Source organism: Helianthus annuus, chromosome 9 (assembly GCF_002127325.2).
Source record: "Helianthus annuus cultivar XRQ/B chromosome 9, HanXRQr2.0-SUNRISE, whole genome shotgun sequence".
Taxonomy (NCBI): Eukaryota; Viridiplantae; Streptophyta; class Magnoliopsida; order Asterales; family Asteraceae; genus Helianthus; species Helianthus annuus.
The window spans coordinates 138,190,303-138,213,057 of NC_035441.2; the positions used below are offsets into that span (position 1 = coordinate 138,190,303).

Below are 22,755 nucleotides of genomic sequence, written 5' to 3' on the forward strand. Positions count from 1 at the left end.
TACCGTATAAATTTAAGGTATTAATTGACCATAAAAGGTATATTTTAAAATGAGAAGAACATGCAATGTTCCAATAGGCGGTTTTAGATGTTTGTTTTGTAGGCGAAACTGCAAATGCGTACTTTGTGAAAGTCCATTGATGAAGATAACGTCTGTCGAATACCCAACTCTCGGCTGACGTTAGATGGATCTTCGTTGACGTCAAGAGCCTTTATCTTCGTTACTACAAAAGAGCAAACCGTTAGCCTCGCCACGGAGGACCCCAGGAGGGGGATTCGTGACCAAGCTCCGGCGTGAGAGTAAGTAAACTTGTCGGAAGATGAGAGGAGCTTCCTCCGATGAGTATAATCACCGGAAGGTTTCCTCTTTGGTGTGAATCTAATTAATATGTGTGTGTATTAAATATGGGGAATGTTGGTCGGAAGTTGAGAGGTGAGTAAATGAGGGTGTAGTAAATGAGGGAATGCTGGAGATGATACCTGCCTTAGCTCCTTGATGCCTTCTCTTATATAACAGCCAGCTCCTATCTCGTTAGGGATTTCCCACACGTGATCCAACGGTTTTTGAGGGTTCTCGGGGGGTGCAGACACGTGTCTGACCCCCAACGGTGAGATGTTCCCCTTAATTAATGCCCAGCCGGAGAAGTACAGTAATTCAGACGAGATCCTTTTCTTATCGGGCATTTAATGAACTCTGCTCCTCTTGCTTAGCTGTTTCCCGCCCGTTACAAAAGGAAGAGAAACCTTAGTGGACAAGGCAATTCTATTTTGTGGGCCTACGCGTAATTGGGCTTCCAGAAAAATGGTCCAAAGCGGGTAAAGTGGGCTTCCCCACTGGCCCGTCGTCAAGTCATTTTTAGTCCCTGGTTTTGAGACCCGAGGCTCATGATCCGGGGCTAAGTCACAACCGCTTAAAAGGGGTGGTTTTCCTCCTGTGGGCCCACTCCAAGTCAGTTATGGTCCACCGTCCCCACTAATCATCACATCGCCGGATACCTATAGCGGTAGTTAATCCCCTAGTAACACGTGCCCCCTTTTTTGAATTTTGAAGGGACTATTGACATGACGGTTACTTGCATGTCAGTGGTACCTCTTTAAATACCCTGCTATCCTTTCCGATTTCTCACCCAAACACTTCAACTCCTTTTTCTCTTTATAGCCATTTCCCTGAATCATAGCTTCTTCTCCGATCATGAGTCGTAGTGGCCGTTCATCGATAAGATCCATACTGACGGCAAAGGACTTGAAGTCCTTCGTTGAAGCGTACAACATTCCCGAGCGATTTTCTCCTTCCTTGCCTGGCCCCAACGAGTCGGCGGAGTACACAACAGACCGGATACCTATTTACACTCTGGCTTTCTCCTCCTGTGGGGTTCGGTATCCTCTTTCTGCTTTCAAAATCTCTTTGCTTCGTCATTTCGGTGTCCATTTTTCTCAGATTCACCCTCTAGGGTTCATGAGGGTGGTCCACTTTGAATTATCTTGTGCAGCCATCTCGGGAGAGCCCTCTGTTCCCTTGTTTTGCATGTTCTATAGGCTTATCTCGGACGGAGATTGGTTTACCTTTGCAAAACGACAGAACAATGTCTCGAAGCCCTGTTACAGTTTCATGCCTACCTCTACTTACCCAAAGGACTGGAAAAGCAGATTCATCTTTGTTTCTGCCACCATGTTGCCGGAGTCCCCTCTGCCGAAGGATCTTGATGCGGCGATCGAAGACGCTGTTCCTACTCTTTCTGCGGCCGAAACCGTCCAGTGGAGACGGATGTGCGAGAACCCAACGAGGGCATTTACTTTTTCTGAAGGGATGCTTGCCATGGGAGGGTTGAGCCCTTCCTATCCGGTTCGTCCGAGTGCTTTTTTCGTCAAGAAAGGTACTTTTTTGTTCTTGACCTGTTGCTTATGGTTATCCCTTTTTTTTTCTATATCTTAGAGATCGTGCAGTCATCTTTAGCGTCTTCTTTCTGTGTAGAGATAACTTTGTGGAGGCTACTTCAGGGAGACTCAAAAGATGTTAAGTACGTGGTTGACAACGAGATTGATCCCAGGTTGAATGCGAAGGTGCAGGTTACGGGGGGATCCACCCAGGCCGGAGGCTCTACTGCTGTGGGTGGTGACGAGGAGAATCCTTCTGATGAGGAGGAAAGTTCTCCTGACTTTCCTCCTGTTCATCCCTCTGGCCAAAGTGATGATGAAGATGTGGAAATCCAACTAGTTCGTAAGAGAAGATCTGCCAGTCCTCAGCCAGCCCTTGCTCCTCGTAACATCCGTCAAAGACTTCGGAGTGCCAGTGGTCAAAAACCTCCTCCTTCATCGAAAGCTGCTTCTGATCTTCCCCCTGCTGGGGTCAAAGGTTCCCTGTCTAAACACCTGAGGTCTTCAAGCTTAGTGAGTGCTCCTTTGTTGGTAAACTTTTTCTTTCCTTGATCTCATTTTTCTGTCTTTTTGCCTTGTCTCTGATTGTTCTTTTTCTTACCTCTTAGGGGAGTTCCTGGGAGCCTATAGAGATTCCTACTGGTCCCTCTTCTTCCCGTGTCCGGGATAAGGCCTCTGAGGTGGGGGTGGCTCGCTTTTCCTCAGCTTTCGAGCTTTCTCCTTCTCACGCTACTGGGACTAGCAAACCCACTCTCCTCGAAGGTCCTGCTTATCGATCCCCTCTTGCCCCTTTGTTTGCCGATGCCATCCCCCCTGCTTATGTCCCTAAATGGAAGGTGACTAGTTCTTCCGTGATAGGGACTCCTGAAGCTGCTAGGGACTTCTTCAACCATGTTGTTCCCCCCTCACACAAATTTGTAAACTCTGCTCTGAGGGACGACCTCTTCGAAGACCAGTACAACATGTCCCAGTGTGAAAGCTTTTTTAGGGGCGCTGGGATGTTGCAGCGAATCGACGATCTGAGGAGGGCAAATGAAGGGCTTAAGGCTGAGCTTAAGGCTTCCCAGTCGGTTGCTGCTGGGCTTAGGTGCCAGGTGGTTGATGCCGAAAGAAAACTGCAAGAGGAGAAGGTACATAGTCTTCTCCCCCCCTTTTTATACTTACTGATCCTTTGTCTAGGGGGCTGGAGCTATGCTTGAGAGGAAAGAACGTGCTTGGGAGCGGGAGATGGCATCGTTGGTTGAAGAGAAAGAGGAGCTTGCTGCTGAGCTGAAGTATTTGAAGGAAGTTGGCTCCGTTTCCCAGGAGTAACTCAATACCATGGATGCAGATTATGGGATAACTTCCGATGACAACCAACGATTGGCGGGGGAGAAGCATTGGCTGATTATTGAGGGCTTTGGGGCTTTTCTTGCTGCTGTTGCTCAGTCGGAAGACTTCAAGAGTGGCTTGGAGGAGGTGTACGGGGCATACAGGGATGTTGGCTACCAGTCGGGATTAAAGGATGGCTATGCCTATTCTGCTCAAGGCCTGGGCAGAAAGGAGACTCCTCTTTACAATTCTAAGGCAAAGAAGAGGTTGTCCAAGCTGAATGAGGAGTTTGGGCGTAAAACCCCAGCCATCCTTGGGAAAATCCTGGAGCATCCCCTGATCTCTATTGATGAATTGAAAGCCCTGTTCTCCTCTGCCGGCCCTTCGTCTCCACCGTCTCTTTCCGGGGGTGATCCCCAATGAATTCCGAACACTTAATACATTTCGATATGATTGTAATAACTTTTACTTATCCTAGGATACTTTTGCGTTTTGCTTGACTGCCTGGGAGGGGTCCTTTGTGTCGGGGACCACCTCAACTTTTAATCGTATGGGTTATGATTGTATATTGCTTCTTTGCTTTGTTGCATGTTTCTTGCCGTGGTTGTTCGTTTTACAGGGGTTCTTACCGAAGGTCAGTTTGGTGCTTCCCTGGATATTTTTGGACCGTTTGGCGAGGAGTGGTGTCTTTATTTCATCTTGTTGTATTTTTAATTCTGCATGTTGCTTATTCTTGCCAAAGTTGTTGAGGCCTTTCTTTGTATATGTACTTTGTATTAATAAAGCAGATTCCCTTTCGTGATCTTGTATGTAAGAGTGTATTTTTATTTTTTGTTTGTTTGTTAAACTATGATTGTCTGTTCGAGGCCAATCGGTGGACAAGTTTATAATGTGGCATTATGTTTTTAACTTGTTCTGTCCGCTTTGGGCTAGCTAGACCCTTATCAGCCCCACGGCCGGGCTTTTGGCATGTCTTGGATGCCTTGTACACGTGTGTTCGTTTGTTCTAGTTTGGATTTAATGGTGTTCCTGGGCACGTCTGCCTAGGTGTAATGCCCATTATTTTTTCTAAAAAGGGGACGTGTTTCGTCCGTTCTTCATTTATGTTTTTTGGGGGGTTTACATTTCCCATCATAGATTGTTACAAAAGGTCCGTCTTTGGGGGGTCCCCAGACTTAACAGTTAGTTGTTACAAAAGTGGCTCTTGGCCGTTTTCTTTGGGGGTGAGCCCCTTACACGTAATACTTCCTAAGCTGCATGAGATTCCAGGTCCTGGGGACCTCCTTGCCTTCAAGCGTCTCCAACTTGCAAGTTCCCTTGCCATTCGCCCATGTGACTCGGTAGGGTCCCTCCCAGTTGGGGCCTAACTTTCCAGTGTTTTCCTGCGTGCTGGCTTCATTGGCTCTAAGGACTAGATCCCCCATGACGAGGTTGAGCTTTTTCATCCTGGTGTTGTAATAACTCTCCAGTAGCTTTTTGTATTTGGCCTACCTGACTGCTGCTATCTCCCTTCTTTGTTCCAACAGGTTCAAGTTCATTATGAGGTCCTGTTCGTTTTCTTCATCTCGAAGCTTCATCCGAGCAGTTGGGGATCCGATCTCGGCGGGGATGACATCTTCCGTCCCGTAGGTAAGGCTGAACGGGGTTTCCCCATTGCAACTTTTGGGGGTGGTTCTGTATGCCCATAGCACAAATGGAAGTTCTTCCAGCCAGCCTTTTTGTTTTCTTTCAAGCCTTCCTTTCATTTCTTTGATGATGCTTTGGTTAGCTCTCTCCACCAACCCGTTACTCTGGGCATGGGTGATGGAAGTAAACACTTGCTGAATCCGCATCTGCTCGCACCATGGTTTGAAAGGTCTTCCGGCAAATTGGACCCCGTTATCGCTCACCAGCTCCTTCGGGACCCCATACCTGCATATGATGTTATCCAATACGAACCTCCTCATTTGTTCTCTAGTAATCTTTGCCAGGGGCTTCGCTTCGATCCACTTGGTGAAATAATCGATGGCTACCACCACGTATTTGACCCCTCTCGGACCCTCCGGGAAAGGCCCAATTATGTCGATGACCCATTTTTGGAATGGCCAGGATGTTGATACCGGTACCATGGGGTGTTTGTGCCGGTGGGTCATCGGTGCATGTACTTGGCAGTTATCACATTTCTTGATTTCCTCAGACGCTGTTTCGTACATTCGTGGCCAGTAAAACCCTGCATTCGTTGCCTTTCTCACTATCGTCCTTGGTCCCGAGTGCATTCCGCAAACCCCCTCGTACATTTCCCTAATCACATATTCAGCCTCTTCCATGTCAACACACTTCAGGGATGGGCCCAGATATGATCTACGTTATAGCTCCCCTTCGATTAGCTCATATTGCAAGGCTCTGACCCTTATTTTTCGGGCTGCCCATTCCCCCTCGGGTAGAATTCCGTCCCGGAGGAACTTAATAATTGGTGTCATCCATGTTTCCTGAGTACCCTCGATCGCAGCAACTTCCTTTGCGTTAAAGGAAGGGGATGTCAGGACCTCCACCTTGATCTCCTTCGCGAGATGGTCGAATGCTACCGAGGCCAGTTTACTGAGGGCATCAGATTTCCTGTTTCTTCCACGGGGGATATACTCTAGTTTGAAAGTTTTGAATGCCTTAGCCATCTCTCTTACTTTCGCCACGTATTGGGCCATGGTGCCATCTTTGGCTTCATATTCTCCTTGGTACTGTTTCACTACCAGTTGTGAATCAGTGCTAGCCTCTACGTGTCTTGCTTTCATTTTTTGTGCCAACCTCATCCCCGCTAGGAGGGCCTCATACTCTGCAGTATTGTTGGTGTTCTCAAAATCCAACCTTATGGCATATGTCAGCTCGATCCCCTCGGGGCTTAACAGTGTGATTCCTGCCCCACTCCCTTCTTCACTAGATGCTCGTCGGTGAGTAACTTCCACACCGCCTCGTCTTCCTTCTCTCTTTCTTCTTTCTCTAAGGCTTCCCATTTTAATAGTTCTTTCTCTTCGTTCTCAGGGACCTCTGCCAAGAAATCGGGCAGTATCTGTCCCTTCATGGCCGTCCTGGGCTTAAACTCCAGAGAGTGTTCCCCTAACTCCACAGCCCATTTAGCCAATCGTCCTGACAGCTCCGGCTTCCTGAGTACCTTCTGAAGGGGTTGATCGGTCATCAAGGTAATCCTGTGCCCTTGGAAATACCTCCTGAGTCTTCGGGATGCAAAGACAAGAGCTAACGCGAGTTTCTCCAGAGGCATGTATCGTTCCTCGGGCCCTTTAAGCGTTCTGCTGATGAAATATATGGGGATCTGTTTCCCCTCCCGTTCTACCATCATGACCGCACTTATGGTCGTTTTCGAGGCGGATAGGTACAGGAGCAACGGGTCCCCGGGTATCGGGGTGGCCAACATCGGGAGCTTGCAGATGTAAGCTTTCATTTCTTGGAAGGCAGTCTCAGCCTCCGTGGTCCAGTTGAACTTGTTGGTCTTGAGGCAGTCTTTCAACACTTTCATGAAGGGAAGGGTCTTGTCGGCTACCTTTGATAAAAAACGGCTTAACGCTATTAGCCTCCCGTTTAGCTGCTGAATATCCTTTAGGGACCTGGGAGACCGCATTTCGGCTACAGCCTGGGTTTTTTCCGTGTTTGCTTTGATTCCTTCTTTGGTGACCACTACTCCCAGGAAACTCCCTTCCTCTACTCCGAAACAACACTTCCCGGGGTTCAGCTTCATGTTCACATCTTGCATAGTGTTGAGAGTTTCGGCTATGTCATCTATCATGGCCGTCTCCGTCAAGCTTTTGATAACAATATCGTCGACGTACACCTCTAAGTTCCTTCCTCGTTGCTCCCTAAACAAGGTGTTCATGAACCTCTGATATGTGGCCCCAGCATTATTGAGGCCGAAGGGCATCTTGGTATAGTAGAACGTCCCTTCATCTGTGATGAAGGCGGTTTTTTCCTCGTCTTCTATCGACATCTGGATTTGGTGGTATCCCTTGTAGGCGTCCAGGAAGCATTTCAGGGGGTACTGAGACAAAGAATCCACCTGGGTGTCTATCTCCGGGAGGGGATAACAGTCCTTGGGGCATGCTTTGTTTAGATCTTGAAAATCGATGCACATCCTCCACCCCCCTCCTTCTTCTGAACCATGACTGGGTTGGCGACCCAGGACGGGTATTTCACTTCTCTGACTATCCCAGCCCTGAGCAGCTTTCGAGTTTCTTCACAAGCAACCCTTCTTTTATTAGGTCCCATGCTCCGCTTTTTCTGCTTTACTGGTTTCGCCCATGTGAAGGTGTTGAGCCGGTGCTCAGTTAGACTCCTGGGGATTCCTGTCATGTCCCCATGTTGAAATGCAAACACATCTATGTTATGGAGGAGCAACTCCTTCAGAGCACTCTTGCATTTGTCACTCAAGTGGCTTCCTACCTTGACTGTTTGTTCTGAAACCTGTCACAGAGGACCCATTCTTCCACCCCCTTCCCCTGGGGTTTCTCTGGTGTTTCTCATTTGGATACGGAAGAGACTACTTCATAAGCCGATTTAACCCACGCTAGGCCCTTTGGTGTTTGAAATACTAAAGCCCCGTCGGGGGTGGACGCCTGCGCCTGCAAGTCTCCAATTCCGGGTCTTCCTAGGATTGCATTGTATTTTGAGGGTGCCCTGACCACTGTGAAGGTCAGATTTATCGTTCGGACTCGATCCCCTACCCCAACCGTGAATGGGAGCCTGATCTTTCCCAAGGGATATGATACACTGTTGTTGAATCCTACTAAGGGGATGGAGTCTTCTTCAACCTGTCTCTTACGTCCCTGTCGAATCTAAGGAAACAATGCTCGTATATTATCTCGACGCCTGACCCTCCGTCCACATGTATTCGAGACACCTTGTACCCTGCTATTATGGCTGAGATGTTCAGGGGGAGTCGCTGCACCTCGTTTTCTTCTAGGTATGGCATAAGGATGGGAGCTTTCATGCAGCTTGGGGAGCCTAGGATCCTGGCCTTTACACTCCGGGTGGTATCGAATTCATTCCTCCTTCTAATCATATCAACATCTGCCCTCCCCGGCTCCCTTGCATCTCTTCCCTTACGATCCCCTCCCCCCTCCTTGATTTCCTTGACCAAGTGGGCCAACCTCCCTGTTTTCACCGCGGTTTCTATTTCTCTTTTCAGGTACATACAATCATCAGTTTTATGCCCAAAGCCTTTGTGAAAATCACAATATTCGTTCGGTTGTGCCTTCGGTCCCGGTTTTATGGGTGGTGGTCTCGGGAAGGAGTCCTTTATCCTCTCCGTGGCCAGTATCTCACTTGGGGTCTTGTTGAGAGGGGTGAAGCTATCAGAGTAAGGAGGGGGACTCCTCCCTCGGGGTCTATATGGGTAGTATGAGGGCCTTGCCCTTCTCGCACAGCTGTGCATGCTTCAACCCGTTTATGAAACTGCTGATCTTCATAATCTCTGGGACGTCTTTGATGTTCATGCTTTCCTTGACGAACCTCTCCATGTATTGGTCTATTCGCTCGTTATCCCTTTGTCTGATATGAAGGATCTCATTTGGATTCTTAACCACTTTTCTCTGTTGGCCAAAGTTCCTAAGGAACTTTTCGCTTAGCTCTTCATAACTATCTATTCCCCCCGGGGGAAGGCTGTCAAACCAAAGTCGGGCTCCTTCCGTCAGGGTTTGCACAAACATGTGGCACCATACTGGCATGGGCAATCGTCCCAGTTGTCCCGCTCCCCGGAAGGCATGCAGGTGATCCTCAGGGTCTCTTGTTCCATCATAGCGGCCAAAGCCTGGGGGTAACTTTGTCTTGGGGGGCATAGGTGCTTCTGCAATTCTTCGTGTGAATTTCGAGACCTCGGCTAAGTCTCGTTGTAGATATGGCTGGTCTAAGCCACTATCACCAAGGTTATTCCTCTCCTTTCCTTTCTCCCTGGACTTCTGCCCTGTGATAAGATCCTCCCTTTCTTTTGAGGACATTTGCCTTAGGGCAGTCATAAACGTTTCTAGCTGGTCACCATTGATGTTCTTGTTTTGAGGATCCGTTCCTTCTTGGCTGGAGGGTGTGTCGAAAGAAAGTCTGGCCCTGAGGCTGTCGAGCTTTTCCTGTCTCTTTAAATCTTCAAGGCACTTTGTCAACTTCTCCCTGTGCATGGCCACGAAGTCAGGAGTGATATGCTCTGCTTTTTCTGGGTTTTCCACCTGGTTCTCGTTACCCTCCTCATGGGTAATGTCCTCTACGGTAACCCTATCCAAATCGTTTTGTGTCGTTTGAGTGACACGTGAGTTATGTGGGGTTGTCATGTCGTTCTTGATGGGATAAGCTGCTCTTTAGACGTCGGGGTTTGATGTGGGAACACCGAGCAGGCTGATGTCCCACGGATGGCGCCAATGTCGAATACCCAACTCCCGGCTGACGTTAGATGGATCTTCGTTGACGTCAAGAGCCTTTATCTTCGTTACTACAAAAGAGCAAACCGTTAGCCTCGCCACGGAGGACCCCAGGAGGGGGATCCGTGACCAAGCTCCGGCGTGAGAGTAAGTAAACTTGCCGGAAGATGAGAGGAGCTTCCTCCGATGAGTATAATCACCGGAAGGTTTCCTCTTTGGTGTGAATCTAATTAATATGTGTGTGTATTAAATATGGGGAATGTTGGTCGGAAGTTGAGAGGTGAGTAAATGAGGGTGTAGTAAATGAGGGAATGCCGGAGATGATACCTGCCTTAGCTCCTTGATGCCTTCTCTTATATAACAGCCAGCTCCTATCTCGTTAGGGATTTCCCACACGTGATCTAACGGTTTTTGAGGGTTCTCGGGGGGTGCAGACACGTGTCTGACCCCCAACGGTGAGATGTTCCCCTTAATTAATGCCCAACCGGAGAAGTACAGTAATTCAGACGAGATCCTTTTCTTATCGGGCATTTAATGAACTCTGCTCCTCTTGCTTAGCTGTTTCCCGCCCGTTACAAAAGGAAGAGAAACCTTAGTGGACAAGGCAATTCTATTTTGTGGGCCTACGCGTAATTGGGCTTCCAGAAAAATGGTCCAAAGCGGGTAAAGTGGGCTTCCCCAGCCCGTCGTCAACGTCTTTGTTTTAATGATAAACGTTATTGCTCACACACACACACCCACAAACACGAAAGTATCTTTACTTTTATGTTAAAAACCTGACATTGACATTGACAATATCCTATGTAGTGTTTTTAAATCAATATATACACAATGTTCATGCAGTTTTCATACTTATCTAATTCCGATTTGGTTCTATATGAAGCAACACTTCTCTAGAATTTACCTTCATCTAAAAACTATAACTTAAACTCAGTCCTACATTTTGTCATTTTATCATGTGTTACGTAATTTAGATCAAACAAAGACATAAGATATACACCTAAATAATTAATTGGTTGTGACAAACAAAATGACTATTATCGTGAAAGATATTTGAACCTAAAATTGAAATCAAATACTCGCTATAAGAATAACTCAATACTTATATGGTGATTTAGTGGCTTCTGATAAAAATGGTGTAAATTCAAATGTTGTAATTATAAGGTTAGACCGTGTTCAGGTGTAGTTTATTGTTCAAAACTTTTTTTTTTGAAACGTAAACTTCATTAAAAACACATAACCCACAAAACGAGGCGGCTAACCACAAAAACCAGCTTTACATAATTACAAAATTGCACCACTCAGAGTCCAAGAAACGAAGCTAGCTTTAAACCTACTACTACTCCAAAGAAAACTTATCGCTTTCACTTCTCTAATAATATCTTCAACACGCACTTGCTTGTTTTCGAACCTGAGACCATTCCTAGCACGCCTGTAACATCCCGAAAACGGGTTTGGTAATCAAACCACGTTAATAGTAAAAACGGGTAAAATACCGTTAGTGGTAAATATTAACCCGGTAAATATTAGGACTCAAATAAATAAACCTAATATTAGTTAAAAAGAGGAATAAATACTTTGAGAAAACAAAGTATATAAAAAGGCCAAATTAACTGGACTTAAAACATAACGGGTTATAACTTCCCGAACCCGTTAAAGTAACTAGGAGTAATTAACCTAGTTAGTAACATGTGACTAAATAAATAATGAATTATAGTTTCATTTGATCAAAATAAAAACATGAGGGACTAAAAAGGGGCAATTGTGAAAGTTGTATGATTAAAACAAAAATAAACCACACCAAACACACACTTAGTGTGTGTCTGGTCGATGTTAAACACAGGGGCGACCAGGTTTCTCCATCAAACCCCAAATCTCCCAAAATTCACAAATTGAAGCCTCTAATCTGCTCCAAATCAAGTTTCAAGCATGAATTAGTGATCATCTCGTTGCGGGGATCAAAAGGTATGCAAAATTGTGGTATTTTGTTGCATCTTGAATTCTAGGTTAAATTTGAAAAATGAAAATTCAGCTTGATTTCTTGATGCATGGATGAAATTAGAAGTAATATGATGTTCAGGGATAAAACCCTAGATGAATTCTTGTTGAAATTTAGTGTGATGATTCTAGCAATTTTGATCACCATAGTAGATGATTATTGAGTTTGTAGAGACTAGATAAACACTAGAATTGTGAATACTATTCTAGTGAAAACTGAATTCATGTGCTAAATTCTAGTAAAAACCATGGTCACCATTGTAGGGGACTAGTGGGTTAAGTAGAATTGATAAACACTAGGAAATTTTGGGTTGTTCTAGTGTAATTTGACATATGCAAAGTTATTTCAGAACTTTAAAGGCAAATATGTGTGTTAAATAGTTTGAATGATGAAAAAATTCGGGTTATATGACAAGTCATGAGCTTGTCAATGAATTATTTATAGAATATGCCCATAAGGTGTTCGATGTAATGCCTAAGTGAAATTGGGTATCTACTAGTTTATAGATAGAACTTGGTTTGGATAAATGCCTGATAACATGACAAAACGGGTTTCACTTATAGAGGGAAAACCCGTGGATTTTATGAGATAAAGAAATATAGTGTCTTCGATAATCAAGAACTAGGCTAACTTAGTGTTAACAATAGCATGAACTCGAGTTAAAAGATTCGTTAGAACGATAGCTTAAAGGAACGCCCACCGGGTAAATTGAAAATGCCTAAACCAGCTAAGGAACATGAATGTGCATATTAAGGGATGTTTGACTTTCGAAAAGTCAAACTGACCCATAATGCGATAAATGGTAATCTTTGGTATGAAATGCGTAAGGTGGAATAATCGTATTAAATTGTGATTAAACTAACCACCTTGAAAACAATGATGATAGTTTGACGCGTAACAAGCTAGGTGGAAGCTTGATGAGGGAGCGGGTCAAACGAATCAAGAAGGAAAGGAAAAAGCATAGTTCGGACACGAGGTAAGTATATCTTACACTAGTCATATATTTCATAATATCCTTTTGTCGTATTACGAAAAAGATAATTTATGACGTAAGCCATAGTAGGCTAAAAAGTGTTAAGAAATGGAATTATAAGTAAGTGACCGCACGGTGTAAATCGGAGCGAGTCATATATATATTTACGAGGTGGTAATAAATATCATCTCACTAATATAATCGGTCAATTCGGCCAAACGGGTCAAAAGGTGAAATTATCACCCTTTGACAATATCGACTAATGGGTTGTCAAGATGCATGATTTTAGGAAATAAATAGCACATGGATGCTTACATCGCTATCGCTTAGCAGCCACTAAGGAAATGTATTGAAACGGGTCAATATATTGATCCGAGCCAGGTATGTATAATAATACAACTCATCATGTAGAGCTTGGAGTTTTATAGTAGTTAGACGAGGTAAAAAAAGATATCCGGTTATCTTTTAGGTAAACCGAATAAGTTGAGTTATGATTAAGGTGTTTTAGAAACATATTGGTTTCTAAACAAGAATATGGTTAAAAGGTCGGATTTGGGGTTCAAACAAGCACTAATAGTCCTTCGTCGTAAAAGAATGACTAAAATTGACTAAAACGCCCTAGTTGGCTAATTCGAATAAACAACCTTTAAAGGTAGTTTTGAAACGAGTTTTATGATCAAATAAATAATTGAAATAAGTGCAAGAAGCGAAAGATGTAAACTTTCGGTCAAATAACTCTATATGAGTCTTTGCCGTAAATTAGCAATCGGACGAGAAAAACTCGGATTATATAGATCATCTCATTAAGTCCACCACAATTATAGTTGTGGTGGAAGATTACTTGATAAGAATGTTGTATATAACGCTAGAAATGAATGAAAGCGACTTTAAGCTTTAAAGTGCTTAAATACCCTTAACGGGTCAAAATAAGCACTTGAACGTAAACGGGTTCTAACTAAGTAAGAAACCATTGAAATTATGATTCCATGAGTTTATGGATCAAGTAAACATGTTTGTGTGATAAAATCGCGAACGGGTCAAAATTTGGTAAAAATGGTAATAAGCCGAAGACTTAAAAGTCTTAAATTTTTGTTAATCCGGATGTCGGATTTTAACTCCATATGATGGAGAATTAAATTACGGACGCGTAGGAAAAAGAATCGTGTAAAACGGATTAAAAACGAGAGAGTTATGTCCGTTTCGGTAAGAACTAATGAAAAATAGACGTGCAGAGTTGACACGGGCGGGTGACTTTTTGACACGGCCGGGTGGCTGGGCTGTGAAAAATATATGTTAACTGACACGGCCGGGTGACTTTTTGACACGGCCGGGTGAAGGGACTGAAAACAAAACAAAAATAATTTCTTGTTTTGTTACGTTAAGCACGGAACTTGTTTATACTCGATTATTAAAGTGTCAAAACTAATTATTTACATGGTTTTGACCGTAGGTGAAGATGGGATAAGCGGTTTGAAAGATACGAAAGTTTTCGTGCAAATAAACGGCAAAATAGGAAAGCTGGAATGCAGGGGCCACCGTAACTTACGGTGCCACCGTAAGTTACGGTGGAGCTGAAGGCTTTACGGCAGCCCCCTACTGATTTACGGTAGGGGCATGTCACACCAGGGGCCACCGTAACTTACGGTGCCACCGTAAGTTACGGTGGAGGCCAGTTGGAAATCCATGTTTTGAGATCAAAAGTTTAACGTTGGGATTCTTTTTCCTTCCATTATTATTACCGGATTTGTTTAGACTTATTACAATTCCCGTATAACTAAAGCATTTCATGTTGATGAAATGTAGGTTCTTTTTGGATGCCGGAAGACGATCAAGCTCATCGAAGGACCGAACACGATAAAGATACATGCTTCCGCACATTTCCTCGTCGTAAATTTTTAAACGACAAATTCGATCACTTATGTTGAATAACTTATGATTTGTAAAAGTTTTAATAAACTCGTATTTTCATAGTATGTGTAAACTTAATTACACATCTAATTGTTGGTATTTATATATAAAAAAAAACCGTTAAATAGTAACCAGAGTGTTACAACGCCAAATACTCCAACACGTAATAATCACAATCCCTTGGAAAGCCTCCCTAGCCAATAGCCACCCCTATCAAGCCTACGTGGTTGTAAAGCTCCAAAAGATCTCTAAACGAGCACACATGGAACAGAGCCACTTTACACCATTTACTCACAATGGTGCCACACCACGGAAGCGATAATGCAAGACGTGTTGCAAAGAGGACACATAACATCTTCCACTTCAATATTTCGGTTTCTAAGCGCCAAACTCGTAAGAATCCTCCCGATTTCGGCCTTCACACGAACACATTACAATTCATTGGGAGCCACTTAAGGACTGTTTGTTTACATCTGAATGGCTACTGTTTGATTTATAAAAACCTCGGGGCTGTTTGGTAGCCTCTCAATGACCATTCAGATGCTACCTCTTAATGGTTAAAAACCTCTGAATGAATAAGAGGTAACCTCAAGTCTGAATGGTTAAGAGGTAACCTCTGAATGGTAAATCATCACATGTCACATTCTTCTACCTTCTCATTGGTAAAATTCTTAATGGTTCCATTAAGAGGTAGCCTCTTAATGACCATTCAGAGGCTACCAAACAGCCCCTTCACCTCTTAATGAAACCATTCAGCTGTTAATGGTTCAGCTACTTTTCACATCTGAATAGATCTGAATGAAACATTGGACTTGTATGCCTTTGCCCTAGCATAACAATACGTCGCTCCCTTCACGAGTTCTCCACAGCCCCATCTCCTCTCCTCTCCACTCCTCCACAATCGACGGCCTCCTCCTCCACAGCCGCCCTCCACATCGTCGGACTCCACCACAGCTGCCTCATCTCTGCCATGTCTGGCCTGTAAGCGGCCTCCACCATAGCCGCCTCCTCTCTGCTGACGCCTCTTCTCTGCCGACGACTGATTTGTGAGCGGCCTCCACTACAGCCGCTTCCTCTCTACCTGTAAGTGTTTGACCTTATGTTCCATCTTTTACATTCAATTGATGCCCTAGGGTTTCGTCGTATTATTGTTATAGGTTAACAAAAGTTTCTGTGTTGTTTAGACATAAATGTTCCGATTTCGTTTATATGTTTCATGAAGCATGTGACTGATTTTTTCCGATTACGTGGTTCCATTTTTTACATTCAATTGATGCCCTGGATATCGTTGTTTATTCGACCTTGTTTCAATTTCCGATTACATTTATATGTTACAAAGTAGTTTAGAGGGTTAAAAATGTCATTTTACACAGTCACCCAGAGGTGCAACCAAACAACACTTTAGTGGTTCAGCACTTACTGGTTCAGAGTCTCTTAACCATTCAGACCTCTTAATCATTCAACACTTATTGATTCAGATGTTGCCAGCCCCTTACACCACTTCATCACGTATTGTTCAATACTTTAATAAATAAGTTTTAATAATATGTTTAGAATTTGAAAAATTAAATAATCATTGGTGAGATTCGTAAATTCTTTCTTCATTCTTCACTAACGAAGGAAGTGCAATCAGATCCGGAACCCTATTTCTCCGACTAGGGTTTTTGACAAGTGATGGGGCTCCTCAGCATCATTCGGAAGATCAAGCGTAAGGAAAAAGAAATGCGCATTCTTATGGTGTATGTTTTCCTTTTGCCTATTGCCTGCCTACTTTTATATTTGTTTTTATATTGGTGAAACTGAGTTGTTGAGTCGACAGGGGGCTCGACAATTCCGGGAAAACAACAATAGTATTGAAAATCAACGGTGAAGATACCAGTGTTATTAGTCCTACCCTTGGATTCAACATCAAAACCATGACCTACGATAAGTATATGCTCTCTCTCTCTCTCTCTCTCACACACACACAGACATCAACAGTTCTTTGATTTTGTAATTTACTGTAGAATGAGAGTAAACACAAAGTGATGGTTAGAGAAGTAGAACTCATATACTCTTCAGCAGAATGATGTTCTGCTGTTGAGTATTTACTAGTGATTAACGAGATGAAAAATATCTTTAGTGCACTATGTTAAGGACTTGCTAGAATTGCACCTCTCTAAGGAGGACATGGTCCAGGATAGGAGTTCGCGGAGACGTAGGATTAAGGTTAAGGACTTTAGGACGGTAGTTTGGTTTAACATTAAACTCGTTCTTTAGGAGCTTAGGATGTTTGATGTGCTTTGGGGGCCTTTGCATGTTTTTGCTTGTCTGTGTGTTTTATGTTGTGTTGTATGTCACTAATTGTTTATTTGGTAGCCTGCTAAAATATCTTTAGTGCACTATGTTTATGTTGTTTTTTTAGTAGCTATGTGTCTTGTATGTTTGGATGTATCTTTGATGTCTGGATATGGCGTTGGAGCTGGGGGTCTCACCGGAAGCAGCCTCTTTATCCCTTGGGATAGAGGTAAGGCTTGCCTACATCTCACATTCTCACCCTCCCCAGACCCTACGGATAGCTTTGCTATAAGTGGGATTTACTGGGTACGATTGTTGTTGTTAACGAGATGAAAAATATTCATTGCCATGACATTACAAGATAGTGATTAGAGTGGTTATATTGTTTATTGTTATCCTTTTTCTAAGTAGATGCAGTGTTGGTTAGCTGTTTTATAAAGTTTGAGTGATATTGTTTTATGCTTTTGTTAGGATGTTGGTTTTTATGAAACGGAGTGACAAGTTATGGCTGGTAATGCAGATCATTTTTTTATCGTTTTTTGTTTGGTTGGGTGGAAAGGTTTAGGTTAAAACATTTAGGATCTGGTCATAATTCTTAAATGATTGATTAGGATTTGAACAATTTTATTTGATATTTTGTTTCTAAACACCTTACGGCTTACACACTTGTAAAAAGGCGATAAAAGACGAACAATCCGGTATGCCAGCTTCAGTTTTGTTGCTGCCTTTTGCCTACTTGAAATGTTCCTTTTGCATTTCTGCAACTGCAAGCATGTTGTTTGTTTGTATCCGATGGGTTTAATGGGATAAAACTCAAAACATGTGTGTGAGAATGCGCATCCTGTTTGGAAATTAAACAATTGCTCAAGTTTGTTGTGTACTGTACACAAGTGTTTTTGCGTGTATAGACACTTTCGTGTGTTTTTCTTGTTCATATTTAGATGGTCAGCAACTGATTGACCGATATCTTTATAGAGATCTAAACTCACAATCTAAGGATTGTAATGACGTTTGACCACTGATACTGCCGGTCTGAATGCCACTTGTTTTTTTTTATTGATCATTCATTACCTTTGCTGGTGTTACGGTGGAACTTGTTTTTTAGCATTAACGAAAATATAATGGCAGGTACACCCTTAACATATGGGATGTTGGGGGTCAAAAGACGATACGATCTTACTGGAGAAACTACTTTGAGCAAACTGATGGATTAGTATGGGTTGTTGACAGTTCAGATCTTCGAAGACTGGATGACTGTAAATTTGAGCTGGATAATCTATTAAAGGAAGAGGTACTTCCAACTTTGACTTTTTTGTTTCAAAATTAACATTCTTTGACTTCGTATATGAATTGGATCTTTGTGAACGCGCCTTTACATATCTCTTAATTCCAAGTGGGTTTGATGCCATTTTTGAAAAATTGTGTAGTCTTTCTAGTGGCACTTCCTAGGTTTCAACATGGAGTAGAGTATATCTATGTCCATTTTTGTCTACGTGTTCATTATTTCTATCTGTACGTCATAATAGAAAGTTAACCTTGCTAGAAAAAATGGACTAAATGGTCGTTTTACTTTTACTTTTAACACTACTTGAACAAAATAGCCATGAATCACACATTTATACTCTCATATCATCTAATTTTAATCAAATTAACCTGCATAAATGCCTAAATGGTCAGTCTCTTTGTTTGTTATGATTATAAAATTATCTGTCTCTTTGTTCGGGTGTGCGATTCATAAAAGTGGGTATATTTTTCTACTACTTCCTTTGAATTGAGCTATATTTGTTTGAAAGAGAACCATTGAATTAGTAAGCAGGCATATATTGAAGGGCTTATATTCTTTCCATCGTTGGTAAAGAGAATATTATTTCTTGAGTTTGATATGGATTTTATTACGAACGTCACACCTTTTTTTATATATATCATTTGCTATAGGGTTTACTATATATCTTGCACTTCTCTTTTCAAAACTATTTGTAAAGCTTAGTGTGTTTGACTAAGTCAAAGAATGAGGGAATATGTTGGTCTTGCAGCCCTTGAGCTTGTCTATAGCTAAGTCTTATTTCAGCATTATATTATTGAGAAAAAAACTAAATACCATGTCTAACAATATAATGATATATTGTCACTTAACGTGTTAGTGGAATATTGTCACTTGATCTATCTTTCAAACTTGATTCTTTTCCTTTTATTAATGTTCATACAGAGGCTATCAGGAGCTTCACTACTCGTTTTTGCTAACAAGCAGGATATACAAGGCGCTCTTTCACCGGAGGAAATAGCTAAAGTAAGTTCGTCGTTACTAAAAAAACGCGCTTTCTAATTTCGTATGGACTCTTTCAAGGTGGCAAGATGGCGGGTTGGGCGTGTTGGGTTACGGCTCAAAATGTGTTCGAGTTGAAACTAGTCATTTTCATAGTTGTTAATAGCGGACCGCTATAGCGCGCTATGTAGCGATGCGACGTAGCATCGCTATATGGGTCATAGCGACAAATAGTGATGATAGCGATATATATATATTTTTTTGATGTAAATAGCAATTAGATATAGCTATAAAATAGCTGGATTTATAGGTTTTGTTAAATATACATGTAAAATAGCATATATACCAAGGTATTTTGATATGATATACATATAAAAATTTTCAAAATTCTTTTTCTAGTTTATCGTTATTTATAAAATAGCGGTAACTATTTGTCGCTATTCGCTATGTAGCATATAGGTCCCTTATCGCTATTTGTCGCTATTCGCTATTAACAACTATGGTCATTTTCAATACTGGGTTGGCCCACAACCACTTTTCAAGATTTTTTTTTTGTCCATTTTACAACTTTTATTTATAATTATTGTGTTAATTATGATTCTGAAATACGAAAACAATACTATTATAGTAAATATTTAAGTCTTTAAATAAAACAATTTAGGCAGTTATATGCATTAAAGATAAGACTCCTTTTAGCTATTTTCTTTATAGATCTGGCTAATCTGAGACGTGACAATCCAAATCGGCCCAATTATAAGTAAATGGGTCAAAGTTGAGACAAAATATATGCAGCAAACGTTCATGTTAAATGCACAATTGGGGTAACTGCTGAAACTGTCGACACAGTACAATGTCTTGTAAAATTGTTTAGCTTCCTAATTAATTGACTTGATGCTTGATGATTTTAAGGTATTGAATTTGGATGCGATGGATAAAAGCCGACATTGGAGGATTGTAGGTTGCAGCGCATACACGGGAGAGGGGTTGCTTGAGGGATTTGATTGGTTGGTTCAAGATATTGCGTCGCGTATTTATGTTCTTGATTAGTTGGAAAACATTCTGTTATACTTCCATTGCAAAAGTTCATCTTTGATACAAAGAAGAGTTTTTACAACTTTTAAATCAAATATTACGTGCAAGTCAATGATCTTTAGCTTTGCCAAAATGTGTGATGCAATCTGAAATATTATTGAATGGGTTCGCCTTACGCAATTTCTCTGTGTTATTTCGATATTTGGTGATTATAGTGACGTTCAAGGGTCCACGAAGGGTTGCTAATGTGGCTGCCATTGTTCCAGTTAGAGAATCTGGCAGCGTACTATTTTAGTGTCCGATCAAATTACATGTATTGAGCGATCAAGATGCCAAAGGGATTTGGTAGGCTGTCAAGCCACAGGCCCCGGGGGGGGGGGGGGGGGTGAATCCATCGACAAATATGCGGGTAAACTTAGCGAGGTGGTATCAAAATTCAATAGTCTGGGTTCCACAATTGAAGTTGCTATGTAGTCCCAAACCAGGGATAATGTGGTCCCAAACCAGAGATAAGGTAGTCCCAAACAAGGGATGCATGCTTTTACTAAAGTAGTCAACTCACCTTAGATTACTCGGTAAGGTTTAATAGCTAGGTGAGGTTACCGGTCAAACACGTCCTATATGTTTACCATGTAGTTGTTAGCTAAGCTATTAGGATATCATAATGTGGTTCCACGTAGATCATTTATAACACATGCATATAAACACTTGATTAGTTTTCACGTTATGCATGTTTACTACTTATGCATCTCATCATGCAACAAAATCAAGAACAAGTTTCATTTATCTACATTTCACGTATTCATGCATACGGGTTTTCAATTATTCATAAGTGCATGTGGTTATATGCAAGTGTACCTGTCCTGTTAACATATCATTGTCAAGTTCATGTTCATGCACACTAAGTTCATGTTCATGCACACGTGCTTAGAACTGCTCATGCGTAAAATGCAACATATAAATTATATATCAAATAAGGTATAAAATCAACCATTTTCTATACTAATGTTGGAAAAAATGCGTCTCTTTGTATACTTTTGATTTTTAGGATTAAAAGAGCTAAAATGTACAAAAGGAACAAATTAACGGCAAAAACCAACAAAAATACAAAGGAAGATGACTTACCGACCCTCCAAGCTTCACCCAAGACAAAAACAGCAAAACAGAAGACAAGCACGGGGCCGTGTCCCCAAGGCATGGGTCCCGTCCCAGAGTCTATACAAGTCAAAACAAACAGAAGCAGACAAGAGACACAGGGGCGTGTCCCATGGACACGCGCTGTGGTCAACTCCCAGATATGCAAAATCTCCTGTAGTACAGCAAGTCACGAAGCCGTGCCTTTGACACAATAGGGCCGTGTGTGCATACGGATTGACACGGCTCATTAAATGAATACAGAGAAGAAGAAGACACGGGGTCATGCCCTCCGGGCACGGGGCTGCGTGAGGGGTCTGTTTCCAGCTATAAATAGGGGTGCTTGGTTCATTTGCAAACCATCCCTTGGCAAACCACTTCTCTCACACCTGCCACCACTCCACCACCACAATACCACCATCATCCGTCACATTCCTCCATTTCCATCTTTAGAGTGTGTGTAGTAGTCTCGGGATCCAAGATTGATCGTAAAAGTTTTTGTTGAACAAAGGTCATGCTTGGCTAATCTCTTATATCACTTGGTGAAGACAAATCTTTTATGTATTACTTTTGGTTTCCAAGCTTTGGTTAATTTTTTAATTGGGTATATATTAATGACTTTAATAACTAGTTTTTATATTGAAAGTGAACTTTATTCTATCATCTCTTCATGTTTTGTTGATTCACTCATTCGTGTCTTTACGGACTATATAGAACACGTTAACTGCCTGGAGGGGGTTAGAAGGGTGGTTTGGGTAAAGTTCTTACCTCGTTCAGTGTATGGATCTAGCAAGGACTTGATTCAAGCTTATTAGGACTTCCTTTGAGGCAGATAACATCAAATCGGGGAAGTAAGAACGACTTGAATCCCTTATAAATAAACTACTATTAAAATTTTAAACCAGCCTTGCGGGACTGTATCCTTGCTGACACAGACCAATATGACCGATGGTAGCGTTGCCTCCAAAAGAGGGACATGCCACATTTTGCATTAATAACTTACTTAATTATCTTTCAATATTCCGGCCTTGCGGGACTGTATCCCTGCTAACTCAGACCAATATGGCTGAGGGTAGCGTTGCCTCCAAAAGAGGGACATGCCACTATAACTAAGATAATCTCTTATAAAACCCAAAGTGCGGAAATTATCAAAGGACACGTAAAAGAAGAGTCGGAACCAAGTGATTCTATCTTGTTTATTGTTTTTATATTTTATTTTCTTGTTTTAGTTTTACTTTTCTAAAAATATTTTCTCAAAATTTGGTTAGATTAGACGTTGCCGATATTTCGGTATTAAAAGCTCTTGTGTCCTTGGACGACCTTGGTATCTTACCATCATTATACAACGCCAACGATGGGTGCACTTGCCCTAACGTGTGTGTAGAGAGTGATAAGTGATATATTGTGTTTTATAAATTTAAAGCTTGATAAACGAGTAAAAGTGCTTAAAAATACACTAAAAATTATACACACCTCGCATCACTCTACATACACCTATATACAAAACACCTACCTATCACATAACACGTTCAAGGACATTCACTTACGTTTCACATATCCAAGAATAACTCGTATAACCAATTAAATGCACTTTC

The 22,755-nt window shown here is 42.0% G+C and overlaps 1 protein-coding gene and 1 long non-coding RNA gene across 3 annotated transcripts; both read left to right on the plus strand.

Moving 5' to 3' along the window:
• Positions 1-11,189: 11,189 nt before the first annotated feature.
• LOC110878885 lies at positions 11,190-14,579 on the plus strand. Of its 2 annotated transcripts, none has more exons than XR_004867384.1 (4): positions 11,190-11,539; positions 12,460-12,927; positions 13,997-14,253; positions 14,350-14,579. It is a non-coding gene; the product is annotated as an uncharacterized LOC110878885 (long non-coding RNA). The 2 variants fall into 2 exon arrangements; XR_002558264.2 differs by having other exon boundaries at positions 11,202-11,539; positions 13,997-14,152.
• An 802-nt stretch (positions 14,580-15,381) lies between these two features.
• On the plus strand, positions 15,382-20,188 carry LOC110878884 (ADP-ribosylation factor-like protein 2). Its single transcript, XM_022127272.2, has 6 exons — positions 15,382-15,537; positions 16,088-16,193; positions 16,274-16,384; positions 17,860-18,022; positions 18,938-19,018; positions 19,904-20,188. Exons 2-6 carry the CDS (start codon positions 16,129-16,131, stop codon positions 20,039-20,041), a joined length of 558 nt encoding a protein of 185 aa, XP_021982964.1. The 5' UTR covers positions 15,382-15,537; positions 16,088-16,128; the 3' UTR covers positions 20,042-20,188.
• Positions 20,189-22,755: the final 2,567 nt, after the last annotated feature.

Bases quoted from the DNA above. Each gene is read 5' to 3' on its own strand.
- LOC110878884 (XM_022127272.2), top strand. From the start codon at position 16,129: ATGGGGCTCCTCAGCATCATTCGGAAGATCAAGCGTAAGGAAAAAGAA. The intron at 16,194-16,273 runs GTATGTTTTCCT...TTGAGTCGACAG, and splicing joins GAAATGCGCATTCTTATGGT to GGGGCTCGACAATTCCGGGA. The intron at 19,019-19,903 runs GTAAGTTCGTCG...GATGATTTTAAG, and splicing joins CACCGGAGGAAATAGCTAAA to GTATTGAATTTGGATGCGAT.